Source organism: Lycium barbarum, chromosome 12 (assembly GCF_019175385.1).
Source record: "Lycium barbarum isolate Lr01 chromosome 12, ASM1917538v2, whole genome shotgun sequence".
NCBI lineage: Eukaryota > Viridiplantae > Streptophyta > Magnoliopsida > Solanales > Solanaceae > Lycium > Lycium barbarum.
Genome location: NC_083348.1, coordinates 105256917 through 105279648, shown reverse-complemented (window position 1 = coordinate 105279648; position 22732 = coordinate 105256917). Strand labels below are relative to the sequence as shown.

The 22732-nt window shown below is 35.6% G+C and overlaps 2 protein-coding genes across 2 annotated transcripts; both read left to right on the top strand.

Moving 5' to 3' along the window:
* Positions 1-5765: 5765 nt before the first annotated feature.
* Positions 5766-13035, top strand: LOC132621666 (AUGMIN subunit 6-like). The gene is made up of 13 exons (XM_060336005.1): positions 5766-6214; positions 6327-6383; positions 6832-6926; positions 7492-7642; positions 8009-8134; positions 8247-8403; positions 8561-8621; positions 8701-8998; positions 9412-9537; positions 10636-10797; positions 10878-11124; positions 11202-11663; positions 12308-13035. Exons 1-13 carry the CDS (start codon positions 5999-6001, stop codon positions 12346-12348), a joined length of 2199 nt encoding a protein of 732 aa, XP_060191988.1. The 5' UTR covers positions 5766-5998; the 3' UTR covers positions 12349-13035.
* A 2132-nt stretch (positions 13036-15167) lies between these two features.
* Positions 15168-21065, top strand: LOC132621389 (serine/threonine protein phosphatase 2A 57 kDa regulatory subunit B' theta isoform-like). Its single transcript, XM_060335639.1, has 4 exons — positions 15168-15361; positions 15461-15577; positions 15931-17374; positions 20128-21065. Exons 3-4 carry the CDS (start codon positions 16163-16165, stop codon positions 20476-20478), a joined length of 1563 nt encoding a protein of 520 aa, XP_060191622.1. The 5' UTR covers positions 15168-15361; positions 15461-15577; positions 15931-16162; the 3' UTR covers positions 20479-21065.
* Positions 21066-22732: the final 1667 nt, after the last annotated feature.

Genomic DNA, 22732 nt, shown 5'->3' with positions numbered 1-22732 from the left:
TCTCAGGTTGTGTTTGCATATGATGTATGTTAAGATTTAAACTCAATTGTTGCTTGTTTATGTTCTGTTTATGGGTTAGGAGTGATTTTAATATAACCTTTTGAAAGATGGTGGCAAAATAACCTTTTTTTTAACAGTATTAGTTTTCAAATGAAGAAAAGTCATATATGGAACTACATCAATTTCTTGATCTTTTTGTGGGTTGAAACCCATTGTCAATTATAAATCATGATTAAGCGGGATAAACCTGCCAATTACCTCAATTTTAACCAGTCACCGTTCATATTGTGGTCAAGCCATTTTTTTGTTGTGTGAAATCTTAACGGTTAAACCGATAACCGAACCGATAACATACAAAAACCGATTAACCGATAACCCATTAACCGATATTTTAACGGTTCTTTAACGGTTTAATATATTTACAAACCTATAACCAATAAGTTAAATCTATAATTTTGAAACCCGAACCGAACCGACCGATATGCAGCCCTAATTCTGAGTGCCACCCGTCCCGGATCTTTGCTAAACAGACAGACGGGACCCTGGCTAATTGCTCACAGGGGGGTCTCACCGGCATCACTCTGGGGGACCCGCGGAGCCCATGCACTACAATCAATTCCGAAATAACATTGGAATCGGCCACGCAACAACGATGCCCGAATATAACCATCGGACATCGGCCTCTTCACAATCACTCAAAAGAGTTGTCAAATATCAGTTTCATAAATCAACGATTCCGGAATTGAACCTCGGACATCAGCCGCCTCACAATCACTTAAGTAAAAGAGTTTATCAAGTATTAGTTTCATATAAACAACGATTCCGGAATGGATCTTCGGACATCGGCCTTTTTCACAATCACTCAAGTAAAAGAGTATCAAATATCAGTTTCATATAAACAATGATTTCGGAATTGATCTTCGGACATCGGCCTTTTTCACAATCACTCAAGTAAAAAAGTTTATCAAATATCAATTTCGCTCAATCAACGATACCGGATATCGGCCATGCATGATAATATGAGAGAATGCGTGCAATGCATATGTAAATCATCAACAAGCAAGCTCAATATCACAAGTACCTCAATGGGGTACGCCAACGATGTATCACATCACAATACTAACAATGGGTATGCCAACATATATCAATAACTCAAGTACCAACAGTGGGTACGCCAATATATATATCAATAACTCAAGTACCCACAGTGGGTACTTGAGTTAATGTATCAAAGTACAAGTACCAACAACAGGTATGTCAATCCTATCAGAATCAGGACAACAAGCGACATTCGCTATCTATCAACTACACATGACATCAAGCCAACACAATTAAACAATCAAACACATATAACGGAATGGCTAGTCCCAACACATATCAGGGCCCAACCTAAGGCAATGTCCATCCTAACTTCACACCCAAAGGTTCACATGCTGTCTCCGACATCATAGTCTAAATATGTGATTCACTATACTAAGTCTCACCAAGGGTAAACCATAACCTACATGGACTGCCGAACTGCAACACCAACAAGTCACTTTTTCGCCTTTTCCTTTCTTTGAAGCTCAGAACCAAAGTAGTCTAAGCACAATCGAATTCTAAATTAGAAATCATGAATAATGATACTAATATTGCTATGATATCAATTAGGTCAATTTTAACCCTAAAAATTAGGGAAACGGCCCCAAAGGGCGAGATGGGAAATTCACGGGTAAAATACCAAATTGAATCCTAGGTAATCATAACCCCCTCATTAATTGTTGATTTAGATCAAGAATTATCCCCTAATCTGATTTCTAGTAAAAACCCCCAAATTGGGTATGAACCCTAATTCTCCAAATCCGAAATTCAACGTTAAAAGTGAAAGATATATGATTACTAAGCTTAGACTCATCACATTTTAACATTAACATCATCAATTTATCAAGTACACTCTTAGAGAAAAATCTCCCCAAACCCCCTTTCAATTTCCATTTCTAAGGGGTTAAAAAGGGAAGGGGAAAGTCTAAAATGTTTGTGATTAAAGAGAAGTAAAGGATTAGACAAGGTTTTACCTCCAAGATTTCCTTCAATTTGTCTCCAAGAACAGCTTTTCCAAGCCCCAATATTGAGATATGAAATAATGAGGGTCTAAGACTCATTTAAAACCCATTAAATGAACAGTTACTGTTCGTCACCGCTGTAGCGGTAACTGGACCACCCCATTGGCCACTTGACCGCTTCAGCGGTCAAGCCAAAATGGCTGGGACCGCTTCAGCGGCAGGGGTACCGCCCCAGCGGTGCTGGTGCCGCCAAAGCGGACACCAGACACCAAAACTTGGCCTAAGTTTTTCGTTTCGATCCGATTTTTCAACTAACTCCCGAGGCTATCTGCTTACATACCAGATAACTAGTCTCACATAAAAACGCGCTATGGACGCGCCTGTGGCCTCGGAATTCCCCACGGAGGTCTCGTTGACCGAGTCAACTACCGATGCCTTAATTCCCATTTCCCATCCAATGTCCCGAAGTGAATCTAGATGCATTGGGAATCGAACCAAACACACACACAAGTTCTAAATGACCGGACCTCTCGGAATTGGCGGAATTCCAAAAAAGGTTCGTTTGCCCAAAAGTCAACTTCGGGTCAACCACTTTCGCTTTTAAGCCTATATTTTCACCAAAGTTACCCGAATCCAGTCTAGACACCTCGGAAAGCGTGTCAATGGTCCCATCGGATCAAAAGGAGCTAATCAGTACTCGGGAGCGGGCGAAAGTGCCAAAAGAACTATAATGACCAAACGGGTCGTTACAAAATCTTAATTGCTCAGTAGAAAAAGCCTTCCAGTTCAAATTAGGATTAACAAATCCAAGTCATGTCCAACATAGTAAATCTATACCAAATAAAAGCATTCTGGAAAAGTGAAAATGAACAAAATAAAATCTAAGTAGTCACCTAGAAAAATAACAAAGAACTCTGCCATGGGTGACACTAACGTGAGATTTGAGAAGTAAGAAAACCCTATATTATATTTGATTTAGTAGAGAATTGTATATTTGACTTAATATTATTATGGGCAGGGCCTTAGGTACTAATCTATTAGACCTTTAGAAACTACACTTATTAGTACTGGACACATATGATATACGTAGGGCTAGATATAAGGTATAAAAATTTTGGATTTTTGGATATCAAAATTTTGGATTTTTGGATTTTTGGATTTTTGTAGGCCCCATATTCAACAACATCCAGTATTAAAAAGAATTGTAAAAAACAATTATGAGCCCTATATTAAACAACATCCAGTATTAAAAAAAAGTGTAACCCACCACATCCAAACTCACGGGAAAAAAAAAGTGAACCCCATATTAACAAAATCAAGCAATATTGAAAAAAAAAAGTGAATCCCATATTTAAAAAACAAACAATGTTAAAAACAAAATGTGAGCCCCATATTAAACACGATGCGTATTCATAGCAAACACTAATATAATAAAGTTTTAAATACGGAGCACAAACTACAATGTTATATTAATCGTGTTTTTAACATAGTATCCCATATTGACAAAATCAATCAATATATATAAAAAAATGAATCCCATATTAAAAAAATAAACAATGTCAAAAAAAAAAAAATACAGACTTTGTATTCTTAGCAAACACTAATATAATAAAGTTTTAGATATGGAGCACAAATTATAATGTTATATCAATCATGTTTTGAACATAGTATATATAAGAAAAAAAAATTGGGTCTCATATTAAACAGGCCCATAAAAAAAAATTGTAAAAAAAATAATTGTGAGCCCCATATATATTGACCCCATACTAAACAACATCAAGCAATATATATAAAAAAAAAGTGGAACCCACCATCTCCAAACTCACGGTAAAAAAAGTGGACCCCATATTAACAATTTTTTTGACATATTAAAAAAAAATAATGTCAAAAAAGACTTTGTATTCGTAGTAAACACTAATATAATAAAGTTTTAGATACGGAGTACAAACTACAATGTTATATTAATCGTGTTTTGAACATAGTGTATATATATATATATATATATATATGCATAAAAATAATGCAAATTAATAATGTCAAAAAAAAAAGTGCACCCCATATTAAAAAATCAAACAATATTCATGTAATTTTCAAAGTATCTCATTAAGTCAATAATGATGAATTCATTACCGCGTGCGTATCAATCCATTAGTGGGAGCAAATGAAATTATTGTACAATAACATACTTAAAATACTTATATATTAAAATAAGATAGAATTTAATTACTTTTTCATTTTTTTCTTACTCTAATAAATGTGAAAATAATTATGGGCCCCATATTAAACACCATGCATATTTGTAGCAAACACTAATATAATAAAGTTTTAAATACGGAGCACAAACTACAATGTTATATTAATCGTGTTTTGAACATAGTATCCCATATTGACAAAATCAAGCAATATATATATATATATATATATATATATAAAGGTGAATCCCATATTAAAAAAATAAACAATGTAAAAAAAAAAGTGCAAACTTTGTATTCTTAGCAAACACTAATATAATAAAGTTTTAGATACGGAGCATAAATTACAATGTTATATCAATCGTGTTTTGAACATAGTGTATATATATATATTGTATACATAAAAATAATGCAAACTAATAATGTCCAAAAGGGTGGGCCCCATACTAAACGACACCAAGCAATATAAAAAATAAAAATAAAAAAAGAAGAAACTATATAAAGCACGGGTTTAGACCCATGCTTCATCGTCCGTTGTACCTTTAAAAAAAAAAGGAAGAAAAAAAAGTGGAACTGACCACATCCAAAGTCACGGGAAAAAAAAAGTGGACCCCATATTAACAGAATCAAGCAATATTAAAAAAAAATGTGAATCCCATATTAATAAAACAAACAATGTTAAAAAATAAATGCTTAGAAAATCAAACAATTAAATCAATAATGATGGACTTTTTAGAATAAGGAAAAAATCAATTTCTACTTTGTTTCGTTTTAAACATGTAAAATTAATTTAATAATTTGAATTAGAATTATCTAAATCAAAATTTGATAAAAAATAATAAGTATTTTACATCGTTAAATTAATCGAATTAAAATTGAAAGTGTCAACTGATGCTTAAATATTGCTATTGTTTTATCTCAAAGAGAGAAAAATGGTTTCTTTTTAAACAAGTCTTCTCTTTTAAAAAGTATTAATAAATTTTCGTAGTAAACACGAATAAAATAAAGTTCTAAATACGGAGTACAAATTACAATGTTATATTAATCGTATTTTTAACATAATATATATATATATATATATATATTATCATTATCTAAATACAACTAAATATATATAGATACATTATAATCCGAAGTGTTGGGCCCGTGCACGGGCTCAGGCCATCTAGTTTATCATATGATTAATTGATTACTTTACTGAAGTAGCGGATGACGAAATCGCGTCGGCCAGCAAGCTTAGAATAATATAATTGCTCATGATTTCAACGGCGCACGTTAGAAGCATCCCTCCCACGGATTTTCAAAATTTTCTTCAATCGGCTAAAAACGCAAATCCGTCCTTTTCTTAATCCAACCCGACCCCACCACAAAAGAACCAAAAATTTAAAAGTACACCCCAAACTTAAGAATCAAACTCTCCCATTTGATCCAACAACAACCAGACCCCTTCCGTTAAATTAACTAATCTACAAGCCCTTCCGTTTCAAAATTCACATAATTACACATTCAAACCACAACAAACCAAAAAGACACAGACGAATTCTTTTTTTCCTTTTTTTTTTATCCACCACAAAAGAACCAGAAAATTTAAAAGTACACCCCAAATTTTAGAATCAAACTATCCCATGTGATCCAACAGCCAGGCCCTTCTGTTAAATTGACTAATCTAGAAGGACTTCTCTTTTAAAAAATCACATAAAATTAAACATTCAAATCCAACAAACCAAAAAGACAAGAGAGACGGAGAGTTGAAGCAAAATTGGAATGACGATGGACCGAGAAAAGGAAAGAGAGGTTGAATTGGAAAGTGCAATGTACACTAACTGTTTGTTATTAGGGTTGGATCCATCCATCATCGGAATCGGAGCGGGTAACGGTACACCTCGGGTCGGGTTTTTTCGCCATTCAAACCCTAAATTGGGCGAACAGCTTCTCTACTTTATCTTATCTTCTCTTAGAGGTCCTACTCAATCCGCTAAGGTAAATTAATTGCTTCTTTTTTTTTGAGACTTATCGAAATGTACTTCTTAGCTCATATGTGATTTAGGCTTACAATTACTATGTTTTGTACTGTTTTTTTTTTTTTTTACAGGATTTTGATAAGGTTTGGCCAATTTTTGATTCGGCACAATCTCGCGATTTTCGTAAGGTAATTATGCTTTACCTTCTCTACAATATGATTTTCCTAAGGTGTTTTCAGTTTGAAATGGATAGAAATGATTTGTATAGAGTAGGTCTTCTTCTAGTGGAAGTTCCTTTATTGGGAGAAAATATTCACGCCATGTAGCGCATATTTTGAGTTTGTTATCCGATTTAGGCTATATTTTTGTATAAACACCTTTTATACACATTTATACAAGGTTGATACATTATGTATAATGCTTTCCCCCAGGTATAATGTTGTATGATATTGTATATTGGGCTAAGTGGCGTGATATTTTATGTTGGGCTGTATATTTTTGAAAATTTGCCCTTTTTCCTAAGCAGATAGGTCTTTTCAGTTTGAATAAATTGAAATGCATACAAATGATTTGTATAGATTCGTCTAGAGTAAGTCTTTTTCTAGTGAAAGCTTATTTATTTATTGGAAAATGTAGGTTGTACAAGGGATAATAAGTGAGCTGGAATCACAAGGGGCACTGCCTAGAAGTAATTCGAGGGTCTCATCACTTGCCACATGCTGTGGACCAAGGTTGGCTCATTGATACCAAGTTCAATTGATAGACCACTCTGGTTCTAGTTCATTTTAATTATTTTGAGCTATCATTTGATTTTCTGTGTCCTGGTATTATTGTTGCAAATGGTAGTTTAGTGCAAGTTGATTAAACTCGGAAAGTAATTTGGTTAGATATTGCAAATAATGGTCCTACAGACACCATAGCTTTTCTAAGGGTGTAGATGAGCTTTTTGAAGTTTGAATTTTCATAAGGGCCCATAAGCAAGTTCTTGCACCTGCGTAGCACTGAAATGCCCTCATTCTAGGCCGTGGCCTGCCTGAATAATAATTCTATTGAATGTTGATGAACTTTTTGGTGCCTTTACCTAATTATTGAATTTCACAGTACTTTTGGAGGGGGAAATGATTCCTCTTGTAAGTGGCAGAGCTAGATAATACCTGCTTCATTTTCCGTTATCATACTCGTATAAATTTGATTCATACCCTTTAAGGTGAACTTTGCATGCTGATGTGTAAAGAGTAACATTATAGCCATTTCATGTACTTAATATTCATTATATATTTCACATATTTACTGCAGGTTTGTTGAACTTCTATGGCAACTTTCACTGCATGCTTTGAGGGAGGTTCATAGGCGAATGTTTGCTGGTGATGTTGCTTCTAACCCCTTGCCTGCATCATTAACAGACGTAGCTTTCTCACATGCAGCCACACTACTTCCTGTAACCAAGGTCTCTCTTCTGATTCCTTCCATTCACCAGGCTTTTAAACAGACCCATTTTCAATATTAGGGTTCTTGTGACCTTGAAATCTAACCGCCTAATCACCTGAAGCCAAGGTTTTAGTTTTCTGCATATTTTAGATATAAGGTAGCATATGATTTGACTCGGTTTTCTTTCCCAATGTGGAAGCTATTTACTTGTATCACATTGGCAAATTAGCTTACCAGTAGTCTATGCTTAGGCATTGATTGTTATTATGATTGTTTGCTTTGCTAGTCTTGAAGCTTAAATTCATATGTAGTGTAGACACTATCAAGATTGATATGAGAAATTATTTCTAGTGGATGGATCTAATTGCTGCCTCTATGTGAATAGGCTAGGATTGCTCTTGAAAGAAGAAGGTTTTTGAGTAATGCAGAAACAGCAGTTCGTAGACAGGCCCTGTGGTCTAATTTGGCTCATGAATTGACAGCTGAATTTCGAGGGCTTTGTGCCGAAGAGGTGAAATAATCTTGTTATCTTTCTTTGAAGACTTGGCGCTGGATTTTTAGCCCCTTATTCACGGGGGTAAATAATCGTTTCTGAGGATCATCTTGGATCTCCTTGGTCTCAGGCTTATTTGCAACAAGAACTGGAAAAGCTGCAGGATGTGAGAAATAAAGTAAAGCTGGAAGGTGAACTGTGGGATGAACTTGTATCAAGCTCAAGCCAGAGCTCGCATATGGTTCAAAGAGCTACCCGTTTGTGGGACTCTTTGCTGTCTCGCAAGAGTGCGTTCAATCAGTATCTCACTTGTCAATTATATCCTAATAAAGCTATGCAATTAGTGTGCTTTTGCAGAGTGCTACTCTCACTGAGCTTGCAATTATTATAATAGAGTCTTGTATACCTGGCACTTACTTGTATTATGTATATATATTTATACAGATCAGCATGAGATTCTCGCCTCTGGCCCAATAGAAGATCTTATTGCTCATCGTGAGCATAGGTAAGATCACTTTCCATATTCTCTTGGTTTTAAAACCTGGCCTTGCCTTCATACTGTTTTATTAATTTTTATCATTTAGGTATCGCATCTCTGGTTCAGCTTTGCTCGCAGCTATGGATCAAAGCTCTGTAGCTCCCCCAACCGATTTGGCTTCTTCACATCAAGATAATAAAGACCAAGTTGAAAGATCACAAGCAGATGTGAATAGAGAAAAGCATGTAAAGAGTTCAGATTCTTCTCATATTCAAGTAGACGATAATACATTTTCTCGAGTTGATGAGAGAATTGCAAGAGGCCATCCGACTGTTGATATAGCAGAAGTTTTGAGGCGTTGGACACATGCCCTACAACGTGTTCATAAACAGTCCCTTCAACTGGTATGCTGATTTCTTCGACTCAAGATTCTATAAGTCCTGTCAGAACTCTTTTTTTTCTCTCCATAAATTTCAAGCTTAAAATATTGTGAGGCAGTTTATATAAATGTTTGGAATGGGTTTCTTGTTATATGGATTCAAGTGGTCCAGATGAAGCAAAACCTTTTTTAGGGTGGGTATAAATATGGTGCAAGAGCTTTCAATGCTCCGAAGCAGTATGCATCCACTGTTTTGCGATGTCGTCGAGCACCATGTCTGTTCATATTTTGGACTTTACAAGTAGTTAACGGGAGACTCTCAACACATTAAACAAAACAAAAAAGTTTACACCTTACAGTTTGTAACTAATTTAACAGTTTGAATCTGTCTTTGATTTTCATTTCGTACTTTCTTTCTGGTACCACTACTTTTTGCAGGCAAAAGCAAATGATGGAGAGGGTCCAGAGCTTTTGAGGAGTTCACATGATGGTGGTACTGGTGGTCATGCGGAGTCCTTGGCTGCAACCCTTACCGAACATAAGCAGCACCTAGCTAGTATACAGGTTTGATATTCAGTCTAATTTGGTTGCACTTATGAACTATTTTACACGGACTCAGGTGAAAGCAAGGTGGTTGATATAGTTGGATAGTTGGGTATTTATTTAAAGTACCCGTCTAATCACCCCACCAACAAGAAAAACAAACAGTTTGAATTGGTCAAGCTATAATTTATCTTGACCTAGCAGTATTTTGCAAGTCAAGCTTCAAATATATAATTGCTAGTATCGGTTTGTCAACTAGACACTCTCAATTTAAGTCCTTCTATCTTCCACATTTTTGATTGAATATATTCTTCTCCTTTTTGAGGTGGGAAGCATCTTTCCCTTAAGTATCATTGTTTCTTCATAAGGAAAATTAAATTCCACGTTTGTTACCATCTCAAAAAAAAAAATAAAAAAAAAATTAAATTTCACGTTGGTACAAAATTACAAATAAACTGGGTTACATTGTTTTTTCCAGCGGGGCCGTTTTGTGGATTGGATGGTTCTTTTCAAATTGCACCGTGGTGTCCCCTGTCCTAACTTTTTAAAATTTTCTTATTCCCCTAGTTATGTTGATTTTATCACTCTTGTCTCTTTACTCTATTATCCATAGACAGAGGGATATCCGTATGCCCCTGTCTTTAATTGTTGTGTACTGGACATGTTTGTCAAATCTGGAAAGTGGCCTTTATCTATTTCACACCTGCATGAGGTGCTGAAAATGTGCATTTTTTTTGGTAGTTGTAAACCTTGCAAATCTTGAACTTCAACTTGAAAAAGTATTTCAAGCTGAAGTTGTCCTCTGGACCTATATTTCAAGTTAAGGTGCTCAAATCCTTAACATCCACACAAATTTTCAACTTCTGGAAGCTTGTTTCCTAAAAACGTACTACTATTCAAAATCAACTTTAACTTCCATTTTATTCCAACTTCAACTTCAAACAATGTTTTTCCAATTTCAGCTTCAAATGTTGCCGAACTGCTCCTGTACGACTTCAGTTGATTACCTGACGTTTGGAATTAGTTCTTCCTGGCATTCTCAGCATATAAAACAGTTAAATTGAAAATATTTACAATTACACTGTTGAAAGTTTGTGATGTAAATTCGTTGATCTCTAGGTACTCATAAATCAACTGAAGGAAGTTGCTCCATCCATACAGAATTCAATTTTAGAACTTACAGAAGAAGTCAGTAGTATTTCATCCGATTCTTCTAGAACGGCCAAGCTTCAGGGTAGATCACATTCACCGGTCCAAGCACAGAGCAGTGGGAGGACATTGGTAATGTTTTGTGAAGCATTTTTGGGACTTCCTTTTACCTTTTGAAACAATAGAAAAACCTAAACAACATAATTCTACAGGAACACAATGTTGATGAAGTAGCTGAGATGAGCTTAAGATTGTCATCCATGCAATTTGAAAAGACATCAGCCAGTCCCTCCACTTTGAAGCTCCCACCTTTGTTTAGTGTAACACCAAATTCTTCAGGAAAAGGTGGTGCACAGAAGCGACAGATCTCGGCCCAAACCAGCCAAATTGAAAATATGTCTGAGAGGAAGTCTCTGGATCAGCAATTATTAAATAATTCGTTCGACAATCCTGCACAAGGTTTTTGTTCTGCCTTCCGAATGCATACATTGATTTCTTAATTGCTGGACTTTTAAATATATTCTGTATTTTTGCAGATAATGATACAAGCTTTGTTCAAAATCTGAAGAGATCTGTCAGAGAAGCTGCACGTTGCTCCCAATCTTACCATCAAGGATCATCTCAAGACAGTCGTTCTGATGATAGTTCTGAGCACTACTTTGAGCCTGTCTCAGGGTTTGGGTTTTCACAGCATGGTGATCGGGCAAACTTGTTGAGAAGAAAAAAGTTGTTTGTATCAGAACCAGATTCATCGTTTTTAGGGACTGGTGCTCCAGATAATCATATGAACATCAAGTCTGATGGAATACCTGACTTATTAAATGATCTGCAGTCTGTGGATGACTATGATGGTTTTCTGTCAACTATGGGTTCAAGCTCTTCCTTTTCTGATGCACATAGGTCATTTTATGATATGGAGGAAGCTCAGGATCAAGTATTTTCACCTCCTCTTCTTATGGATGCATCATTGTTAGCAGATTCATATGAGGATTTACTTGGTATGTTTGTTGCATCTTTTACCTAATAGATCGGTTTGACAATTTTGATGTAGTTTTAAATTAATTTTTCAACAGTTAGTTTCCCATGCTGATTCTCCGATGCTTAGACCTTCGCACTATATCCCTGAATGGTGGTTCTATGCTGTAACTGATAACATTGGATGATGAGGTTTTGAAATCATGTCCTAATCTGGACATTGTGTGGTGTCTAAACATGTTCTCTGTTAAACTCTTACTGGATAAATAACTCTCTTTGGTTCACTGCCCTTTGAGAGAGATTTGTTGAGAATGAGTCAGGTTTTTTTGCTTTCTTCCCAGTGCATATTTATTCAGGCTGTTCCTTGGTATTTGTGTGGAAGTTTTAAATCGTCGTTCTTCTAGAAGATCCATGCTCTGTTCTTTGCTCTTGATCCACAAAGGCAACCTGTTTGTCTAAGTAGAACTACCACATGCATGTTCGACAAACTTACCGTTTCTCATTTATACTTACTCTCAAAAAAGAACAGGTTTGTTTTTATACCTGTTAGTAAAAGCCCTTTCTGGGACCCATCATCATTTGCCTATGATATCTTCCGCAATGCCTTCTTTATTTCTCTACCAGACTTTCTATAATTTAATGTTCTAATAGAGTCGTTCCGTTGCAGCACCATTGTCAGAAACTGAAACTGCTTTGATGGAGCATTGAGATCAAACATTGGGTAATATGTCTGCTTGGTCTTGAAGAGATTGCTCAGAAGCTTGTACTGTCAACCTTTTTGTTGTTGGAATACCCTCCTCGTACTAACTTCCGTTTGATTGTGTGATTTCCTGCATTCTTCATGCTTCAAGTGTATCATTCTTTATCTTTTGCATTTCATTTGAGTTGGGGAAGCAGAGGGAACTGAGCACCAGAACATTGCTCAGCCAGGGGGATAACGGCCGAGCCAAGACTTTGATGTGGTTACCCGGCTTGTCAACGTGGGCTATAGGCATAATGCTCTTCTGCAGGAGATTGGCATGACTGCTTCAGACATTTGTGTGCCGTATACCGATGGGAAAAGCAATATTTCTTGCTCCTGATTGATTTCTTTTTTGTTTACTCTGTAACAATTCGAAGGGAGCCTTACAGTAATGTGAAGTTGGTTCCGTGCTGGTTCGAGCCCATTGATGCTTGCGTCAGGGTAGGCTGCCTATGTTACACTCCCTTGGACGGCGGCCCTTCTGCGGACCCTGCTTGAACATGGATGCTTCGTACTCCGGGCTCTCTCTTTTTTCTGTAACAATTCAATCTACAATTACTGTTGAAGTAATCTATGTGTTCGTTTGTTCTATAATATGGTATATATTCATTCAATTGCTGTTTGGTGATAAATCTGACTGATTTTTTTGTGCTTATTTTACTTAAATCTGTTTTTACCAAAAGAATCTCTCATTTTCTTTTTCTGTTTCTTTTACATAAATCTGTTTTTCCAAAAGATATGTTTGGATATTGACATGTTGACTTTTGAGTGCTAGGGCCGGTATTGTCGGTCTGTAATTTCCTGGATAATGGGGCCAATGACAGTAACTTCCACCGACTTCCATGTGTAGGATCCCTTTCTCTATCTGGTTTCCTCTAATTGTCATTATCTTCAGTGAATGCTCCTTTTGCTTAATTGCTTCTGATAGGTGAGGAGTGACCACTTTCATGTCCTACAATTTTACATATTAGCACAAGCCAGCCTGATATGATGACATTATCGGAACCTTACCTTATCAAAAATATGATGACATTATGGGAAGAAATAGAGTGCCTCCACTTTAAGTTGGAGGTCTAGTGACTTGGAAAATTCACAAAATGATTGAAAGCAAGAAACATAGAGTAACAGTTAAAAAATCCATGGAGGAAAATCTTCAAGCGTGAGCTAACAATGTTAGTAATAATATGGACCATCCAGATTTTATCTTTCGGAGGATACGATCATATCTCAAACCTTTGCATGTCCTTTTATTTGATTCTAATTGGATGATTAATTTCTGATCCACATTCTTCCCAGTTCCCATATCTCCAAGTAATATAGCAAGCAGTAATGCCCTCATGTTTCTACACTTGGTCGTTTGGTACGAATACAAGTTTTGTTGGAATTAGTTATTCTGATATTTGATTTGTTGTATTAAAATTAACATGCATTGCATAATTTCTAAATATTATTGAATAGGATGTCATAAGAACAAGAATAATACTGTTGTCAAATGCCATAGATTGCTATATACTTATAAGAATAATATTAAAGCCCTGTTTGTCCATAGATATCAAAAAAAATTCATTTTTTTTTGGAATTTTGGAGTTGGAGTTGTGTTTGACCATAGTTTTTGAAATTGTAGTTTTTGGTGAAATGTAGTTGTAAAAAAGTGAATTTTTTTTGAAAAACAAGTTTTTTGAGGTTTTGGTATTGAAGTTGTATTCGGAATTTTCATGGCCAAACGCTGATTCTGGAAAAAAGTGAAAAAAAAATTCGGAATAAAATGAATAATTTTTATGGCCAAACGGGGGCTAAATATGATGCATAAATAATATTGGTATTAATTGTACTATACTTAAATTAACAACCAAACATTGTACTAAAAATTTATACGAATATAATTCTACCTAATACACTTTATCAAACGACCCTAGGCATAATGAAATTTGAACACTTTGTTAATGTATGAAATAATTTAATTAGGAAAAGAAATAGAGGAAGGGGATTGGGTGGGGGATTAGTTTGGAGCATAATCGGCAGAAGCTACATCAGTTTCAAACCATAATCAGAATTCAAGGCTTGTTATAATTGAGATATTATCGACTTTTTACCTGATTGTAAATTTCCTACTTTTTTTCCCTTTTATTTGTATGGAGTCCATTTTAAAGTGGGATAAACACACGGACATTTCCTACAAAAATTACTTGGCCTTTGGCCCACACTTTGAAGCGCGTGTACGATCAATACGCTTTATTCTTGTGCTTTCAAATCTCATTTTCGACCCTCACTTCTAGGACTTCTGTTTAAAAAACAAGACTCTGAAGGCCAGATTTGTCAAAATACAAAATTGTCCAAATCTGGAGAAACCCAAAGGTGAGAATAATATGGCAAAGTGGTTTTGATGTTGAAATCTGTGAGGAAAAAGAAACAAGGGTACAGAATATGGCAATAGAATAACTCTTCAATTCTAAATTAATCAAATTCGGCATTAGCTTTATATTCAGCGGACATAATTTAAGTGTTTTAGTTTGAATATGTACGAAATTTAAGAAATAAATAATTTTGTAATCTTAAGTTAAAATTTGTGTAGTTCTTAAATCTTGTGGTCTTAAACCTGTCATATAGATTATTAAAATTAAAAAACTTGCTAAATATAAAAAAATATATTCTTTTTGAAACAAATCAAAAAAATAAAGTGGGGGTAAATCTTTTGTATTGTTTGATCATGAATCTAAGGTGTACCTTTCTATTTTATTCAGATTTGATACATTTAAGAAACTAACACAGAAAAGAAACACAAGGAAAAAAGGGATATAAAAAAAGGAAAGTTAAGGGAGAAAATGGGAAGCAAAAATGAAGAATAATTCTAGCTAACCAAACACATCATTAACATCAGCAACACCAACCAGAGATTTACTTTTCTCTAATCCATCAACCCCTTTTCCTATCTTTACTCAGTTGGGCCTGTTTTTAGATTTCAATCACTTACCCAACTCTGTAAAGTTTCAATCTTTACATCACTCAAAATTATATAATTAATGTAAGCATTAACAACTCATTTTGATCTTTATTGACCCTCAAGTTTCTATCTTTCAGGTTATTCTTGAAAGGGAATGTTCTCTGAGTTTTGTACATCATAGTCCAGATCTTAATATTCTTTGACCTAGCTGAACAGCTAAAAGAAGAACAAAGGTTAATGGCATTAAATGATAGGTAAGACTTTCAGTTTTGATTCAGATGTTTTGATGCTTTGTTTGTTAAGTAAATGATTTTTCTGCATCTGGGTTTTGCTCTTTTGTACTACCTAGTAAACCAAGAATACACCTTTCATGTTGTTAAATGAGAGTGGGCATCATATAAAGTTATGAATTTTATAGGCTGATCCCTGGAATTTTAGTGTGGAATTGTTAATCATACAAATGACTTACTTTGTCAAGAGGAAAAAAAGAAGGGAAATTAACAAGAGTTGATCTTTTAGCTCTTTTCTCCATGATAAACAAGACATTTGACTTTAGTAGAGTCCTTGGATTTCTTCATTTTACTTGCCTTTTTGTTATTTTTTGCAGATGAAAAGGAGATTTATTCGTCTTGTCAGGCACGATTTCATATAGAGCTTGTATGTTGGTTGAGGGTGGTGGAAGATAAGGATTTGGGGTGTATGAGATCTTCACTGGCTCGGTAACAATTGGTTTTATCATCTTTGTTTTGCTGCTTAGACCTTTCAGATTGATGAACGTTCTGTTTCGAGAGTGTTTCTATCAGTAAAACATTACAACCAGAAGATTTTAGTTTCAAGTGATGTTCAAACAGATACTCAATAGGCTCCCTAAGAAGCCTTCCAAGTCAGCAGAAAATCGTGATGGAGGAAGCTCTGCATCACCGTCAAATGCTTCAACTAGTTCTAGAAGCAGCGATTTGTCTAGTTCACGGTCAGGAAATTCGAGTGCCACTACTGTTTCAGGAGTCACTTCTTCAACTCGAGGACCGAATCATGGAAATAAGCTACCGCAGGCTGTAAATGCTACGGTGAATGGAAATGCAGCGGTTTTTCCGTCTGAGAACTTGCCTAGTTTTAAAGATGTACCAAGTGCTGAGAAGCCAAACTTGTTCATCAAAAAGCTGAACTTGTGCTGTGTATTATTTGACTTTACTGACCCAACAAAAAACTTGAAAGAAAAAGACATCAAGCGGCAGACATTAGTGGAGCTTGTTGATTATGTTAGTTCTGCGAATGGAAAATTCACAGAAACTGTCATTCAGGAATTAATTAAAATGGTGTCTTCAAATCTGTTCAGGCCTCTTACTCCTCAACCTCGTGAAAACAAAGTATTGGAAGCTTTTGACTTAGACGAAGATGAACCCCTGATGGATCCTGCATGGCCGCATCTGCAAATTGTGTATGAGTTCTTTCTCAGATTTGTAGCATCGCCAGAGACGGATGCAAAATTGGCTAAGCGATACGTTGATCACTCTTTTGTTCTAAGGTTATTAGATCTCTTTGATTCAGAAGATCCAAGAGAAAGGGAGTACTTGAAGACTGTTCTGCACCGCATATATGGAAAATTCATGGTGCACCGCCCTTTCATTAGGAAATCAATCAACAATATATTTTACCGGTTTATATTTGAAACTGAGAAGCATAATGGAATAGCAGAACTTTTAGAAATTTTGGGCAGCATAATCAATGGATTTGCACTTCCACTGAAGGAAGAGCACAAATTGTTCCTTGTTCGAGCTCTTATTCCACTTCATAAACCAAAGTGTATACAAATGTATCATCAGCAGTTATCTTACTGCATAACACAATTTGTGGAAAAGGACTGCAAGCTTGCTGATACTGTCATAAGAGGTTTGTTGAAATATTGGCCTATCACAAACAGTTCCAAGGAAGTAATGTTCTTAGGTGAGCTGGAGGAGGTTCTAGAAGCTACTCAGTCTCCGGAATTCCAACGCTGTATGGTGCCTTTGTTTCGTCAGATCAGCCGTTGTTTGAGCAGCTCACACTTTCAGGTTAGTAGTTTTAGTTATTTGGTATTTTATTCCTCGTCCTTTGCTCTTTGCCAGAAATAAATGGTGGTTTGCCAGACTGAACCTCAGTATGCTGGCTAAATATGATATTGAATAAAATGTTCATTAGTACAAGACCTGCTATGCGGGGTATGTGTTTAACTTAAATAGATGTCAGGTGCTGGTATGACACATCTATCATGGTTTTATGGCCTTTCAGACCATGTTGCTGATCAGTCACGATCAGTTCAGGTTGAAATAGGAATGTGGTGTATAGTCCATTGCTGTTTTTTTTTTCTTTCTTTCTGAACAAAGTTATAAGTTCATTGATGTTATCTGGAAAACTCGGATATACGAAGTGGCGTACAAAAGAGTAGACAACCCATAGAAAAATGTGGTTCTCTGTCCAATCATCTACACTAACGGGGAACTAACGGGGAACTTATAAGTGCACCAAAAATTTACAAAAGATCAAGAGCCATGCCCATAACCTCGCAAATTCATTTTTCATCCCTTCAAATATTCTTCCATTCTTCTCTCTCCAAAGTAACATTGCAAGGGCCGAAGTTCTAGGTTACATAAGGTAATTTCCTTTTTCTCCATTTTTTCAGCCACTAAAGTCGTTAACCCTTACTTCCAAACCAAGTGAACTGAGTATCTTTCTGACGTTCGGAGAATCTAAAATGACAGGTGTACAATTCATGCATCGTCTCTTTTCAAGTAACCTCTGGTAGTAGGACTTCATAGAGAACAATTTGTTCCCTCTTCCCTTCCATTTCCAGGTGCCCTGTTTGCACTATGTGATGCTTTGCTTTTAGAGTATGCCATCACGTTTTGGAATATTCTATCTCCACATCTTGTAGAGTTACTCTGAACCTCCTATGCTAATAAGCTCTGCGGTCTCGTGTCCTCTAAACATGATGAATTGCCATATCTTCTAACTGAATGTGTTGTACAAGGTCTCAGTTTCAAAAAAGAATGTGTTGTACAAGGTCTGGAAGGACACTGTCAGAGTATCATCGCATCCCCAACTCTAAAATTGATGTTGTCGTCAAACTCTTCTCTCTCTTTGTGATGTTCCACATCAATAGGGTCATGAGATGTTTATGGTCCTCCATCTCCCTTTGTGTGTGCCACTCTTGTATCACTCCCCTACAAGACCACCTTATTGGAGATGTGACCACTGCCCAGTTCATATGGAGCTTTATTACGTTGTCTGTATAACATTAAAAGTTCCTTTGAAGCCTTTTCAACTTTATGGTGACACTAGCGAGCACATGCACGAGTGAGATGTTATATGTATGGATGCCTGACATAGTGTTGAGATGATCAATACCTCCTTGATCAAACGCAATAGTATTGTTATCTTCCATCATTGAACCTTGACGTCATTGGTATTATCTTCCTTGCCATTTTAGGGTCAAAGCATCAAAATCACTATTACCTATTCCATTTTGGCCATTCCTAACGTTGGTTATTCGTGGCATCAGTTAGATACACATTGAGATATGCAATTTCAGCAGACAGATTTTTCAGTTGGAGTGATTGAGTAAATCATGCTTTGATCTTTAATTGATTTGCTCCATTCATTGGAATAGATCAACCTTAATAATAAATGTCAATATTTTCAAGTTATGTTGAGAGCTGCTCAGATGCCAAAAGATCAATCAGAAATATCAAGTTGGAGATGAATGATTATCCCTTCATTAAATCTAGTGCAAACTTTATTTTGCATCAAGTTTGTACTTTGAATGAAGCTTGTTGAGGTTGGGGATTGATGTCAAGAATTGCCATAATGCCATAATCCTGGTTTGTGAACCTGGTTATTTGAGATTCCATTGATCTCCCACTTTCAGCACCTGAAAAATAATCTCTGTCAGCATACCAACTCTACAGCAAGGTATTAGTGCACCAGCAATAAAGTATGCAATCATGCAACCTTGTCACGATCCTAAGCCTGACTTTGCAATGGAATCATGTTTGTAAAAGCAATAGAGTTTTACTAATGACCAATTTTATCATCTTTGACTCGCAAAAAGAACAATGTTCATGAGGTAAATGCAAGCAGAAGAATGATTATGGACTAGTTTTATTTGATATGTAATAAGCACCGGTTCTATTTTAAAAATAAAATAAATAGCACCAGTCCTCATATGGAGCATAGAGAATGAGTCGATATTGTTCATTGTCATTGTTGTGATCTTATCCCTTTTGGAGAATTCGGGTATGTCAGTGCATAGTCTACGCGGGAAACTCAGAAAAATTTGAAATGTAATCTAGTTGAACTTTGTTCAAACATGATCTATGGAGAACATGAAAGGAGGAATGGAGTTCTCCAGAATCCCTTAGTTCTTGAGCAGGAGACAATTTGCTGCTGCTTATCAGCCTAGTTAGGAATGAGTAAGCAACTCTTTTTCTCTATAGAAGTGTCTTTTCCTGCCTGTGTTTGCAACTCCCTCCTTCCAAACATACTAAAAATGAAAAGGGGAAAATCTAGCCTGCTGGAGATGCTCTAATTTGCTGTTTGTCAGCTGTGCCTGGTGGGACAACTTGATGTTAAATAACCGTAAAACTTGTGAAGGGACATATTGGCGAAGTTCTTATCGCTGTGAATCAAATAGAAAAATGATCAATCAACTGGAAAAACAGTGTGCTTGTTTAATGGAATAAGATGGACTGGATCAATTTAGTGATGGAACATCTGCCAATGCCGTTTTCCTCCTTTTCTTTAACTATCTTTAACTTTGTATCTTCAGGTGGCTGAGAGGGCTTTGTTCCTATGGAATAATGATCATGTTGAGAACCTAATCAAACAAAATCGTAAAGTTATACTGCCGATAATCTTCCCTGCATTGGAGAAGAATGCTAGAGGCCACTGGAATCAGGCGGTGCAAAGCTTGACATTAAATGTCCGCAAGATTTTTTCTGATATCGATTCTGAACTCTTTGAAGAGTGTTTGCAGAAATTCGAAGAAGATCAGGCCCAAGAAGGGGAGGTAAAGAGGAAACGTGAAATGACTTGGAAGCGGTTAGAGGAGCTTGCTGGAATGAGCAATGAGCCAGTGCTAGTTTCTCGTAGGACAACACATCATCCACCATCTGGCTAAAGACTTAATATCTTTGTTGCTGTTGCTTTTCCCTTGAGCAGTTGACCAGCATGCTAATTTAGGAAGGAAACTGTGAAAAGGAGGTGGGGTCCGATACATCCTGAAAATCTTGCTTTCCCAGGTCTCACTTTGTGGTAACACAAATTGAGTTGGATACCATATATTGAGGCAAGGACTGTGTACATATGGAGTCGCGTAACCGGAGAACCTCAAGATTTAAAGTCTGCAGTCCACGCGTCGCTGGAGTTAAGTTTGGTTAAAGTTAATTTGGTATTTGCTTTATTGGAGCTTGGTGTGATGAGATTGGAAAATCATCATACTTCAGGTATATGACTAAAGTTCCTTTTAGGTTAATCTCTGTACCGTCTTAATATATGCTTTGACATTGTAGATAATCTTGGGCATATTCAAAGCAAGACAATTTTAAGTTGCAATATTTAAGAAGTTACTAGTAGTAATTCTTTTGAATTCTCACACTGCTTGCAATGAATATTTTAGAAGTTCCCTTTTCATTTGCTGTAATGGATCTTGATCCGTTGGAAAGAGTGACTGACTGCATATGATCTGTGTGTGAATGGCAGCTTGTTGCTCTGAAAGTTTTTTTTTTTTTTTTTTTTAAAGCTTAACTTTCGATTTCCCCTACGCATTTGCAAGTGGATGGACATAAGCGTTGACACTTTGTATACTGAAAAACAATGCAGTAAATGACATGCAATCTCGTAATGACATACAATTTGTTGCGTGTGTTCGCTGCAAGCCTGCAGCTGCATTAACTTGATAAAAGGGACACTCGGAAGCAATATATACTAACTAGAAATAGAAAGACCACCTTCTTAGTGACAGTACAAAGTATTAATCCGCCTATTAATATTCGGGTCAGTAAATGTTGTGGAATGAACATATATCCTTTCTACCAACCAAAAAAAAATAAAAATAGAGAAGGTGATTATCCGACTTTGAAATTTGTACTGTATGTCATAATATTTGTATGGTTATAAAAACCTTTTTATCTAAGACATAGAGCTGCTTTCATTTGCTTTTACTTTAGCTGAGGGCTGGGATTACATTATTGGATATGTTGTTATTGTTGGAATGGAGGGAGTAAAAAATTAGGCGCACCACATCTTTATACCAAACCATACTACTTTACCATGATTAAGTAAAACATTAAGGATAGAAAGTGATATTTTTAGCAACCTTATCCCATTATCCCAAAATAAGTGTTAATTTAGCTTATTTTCACACTCATTAAGAAAAACAATAAATATAAGGTATAATTTACTAATTTAATAATTTATTGGATGTTTCTTGAAAATTGAGCACTATTAAAAAAATAGTTCTTTAATACTCCCTCCATCCCAATTTAAATAAATTTCTTGCATTTTTTTTTCACGGTAGATGAATTTTTCTATTTTTCTGAAATAACCCTTCTCTTAACGAGTTGTACAACTATTTTACATTTTCCAACATTGATTATGGGAAGAAGCAAAAAGCTAAGAATACAAATTATCCTTTTACCAGTGTCTTTCTTAAGGGCTTCTCACACTCCAAAAACTCATCTATATTAAATATAAACTAGATGGCGTAGGCCCGTGCGCCCAACACTTTAGATTATAGTGCATCTATGTGTATGTAGTTATCTTTGAATAGTGATTATATATATATACACTATATATTATGTTCAAAACACGATTAATATAATATTGTAGTTTGTGCTCCGTATCTAAAACTTTATTATATTAGTGTTTGCTACGAATACAAAGTCTGCACGTTTTTTTTTGACATTGTTTGTTTTTTTAATATGGGATTCACTTTTTTTTTATATTGCTTGATTTTGTTAATATGGGGTCCACTTTTTTTTTCCCCGTGAGTTTGGAGATAGTGGGTTCTGCTATTTTTACTTTTTTTTTTAATGTTCAAAACACAATTAATATAACATTATAGTTTGTGTTCCGTATCTAAAACTTTATTATATTAGTGTTTGCTACGAATACAAAGTCTGCTCGTTTTTTTTTTGACATTGTTTGTTTTTTTAATATTGGATTCACTTTTTTTTATATTGCTTGATTTTGTTAATATGGGGTCCACTTTTTTTTCCCCGTGAGTTTGGAGATGGTGAGTTCCACTTTTTTTACTTTTTTTTTTAATATTGGTTGGTTTGTGTTTAATATGTGGGCCCTCAATTAACATTATAGTTTGTGCTCCGTATCTAAAACTTTATTATATTAGTGTTTGCTACGAATACAAAGTATGC

What these genes read in the sequence shown, in the direction of transcription:
- LOC132621666 (XM_060336005.1), top strand. Translation starts at nt 5,999, where the DNA reads ATGACGATGGACCGAGAAAAGGAAAGAGAGGTTGAATTGGAAAGTGCA. An exon ending in AATCTCGCGATTTTCGTAAG is followed by an intron (nt 6,384 to 6,831) that starts GTAATTATGCTT and finishes TGGAAAATGTAG; the next exon opens with GTTGTACAAGGGATAATAAG. An exon ending in TTCATATGAGGATTTACTTG is followed by an intron (nt 11,664 to 12,307) that starts GTATGTTTGTTG and finishes GTTCCGTTGCAG; the next exon opens with CACCATTGTCAGAAACTGAA.
- LOC132621389 (XM_060335639.1), top strand. Translation starts at nt 16,163, where the DNA reads ATGTTCAAACAGATACTCAATAGGCTCCCTAAGAAGCCTTCCAAGTCA. An exon ending in TGAGCAGCTCACACTTTCAG is followed by an intron (nt 17,375 to 20,127) that starts GTTAGTAGTTTT and finishes TTGTATCTTCAG; the next exon opens with GTGGCTGAGAGGGCTTTGTT.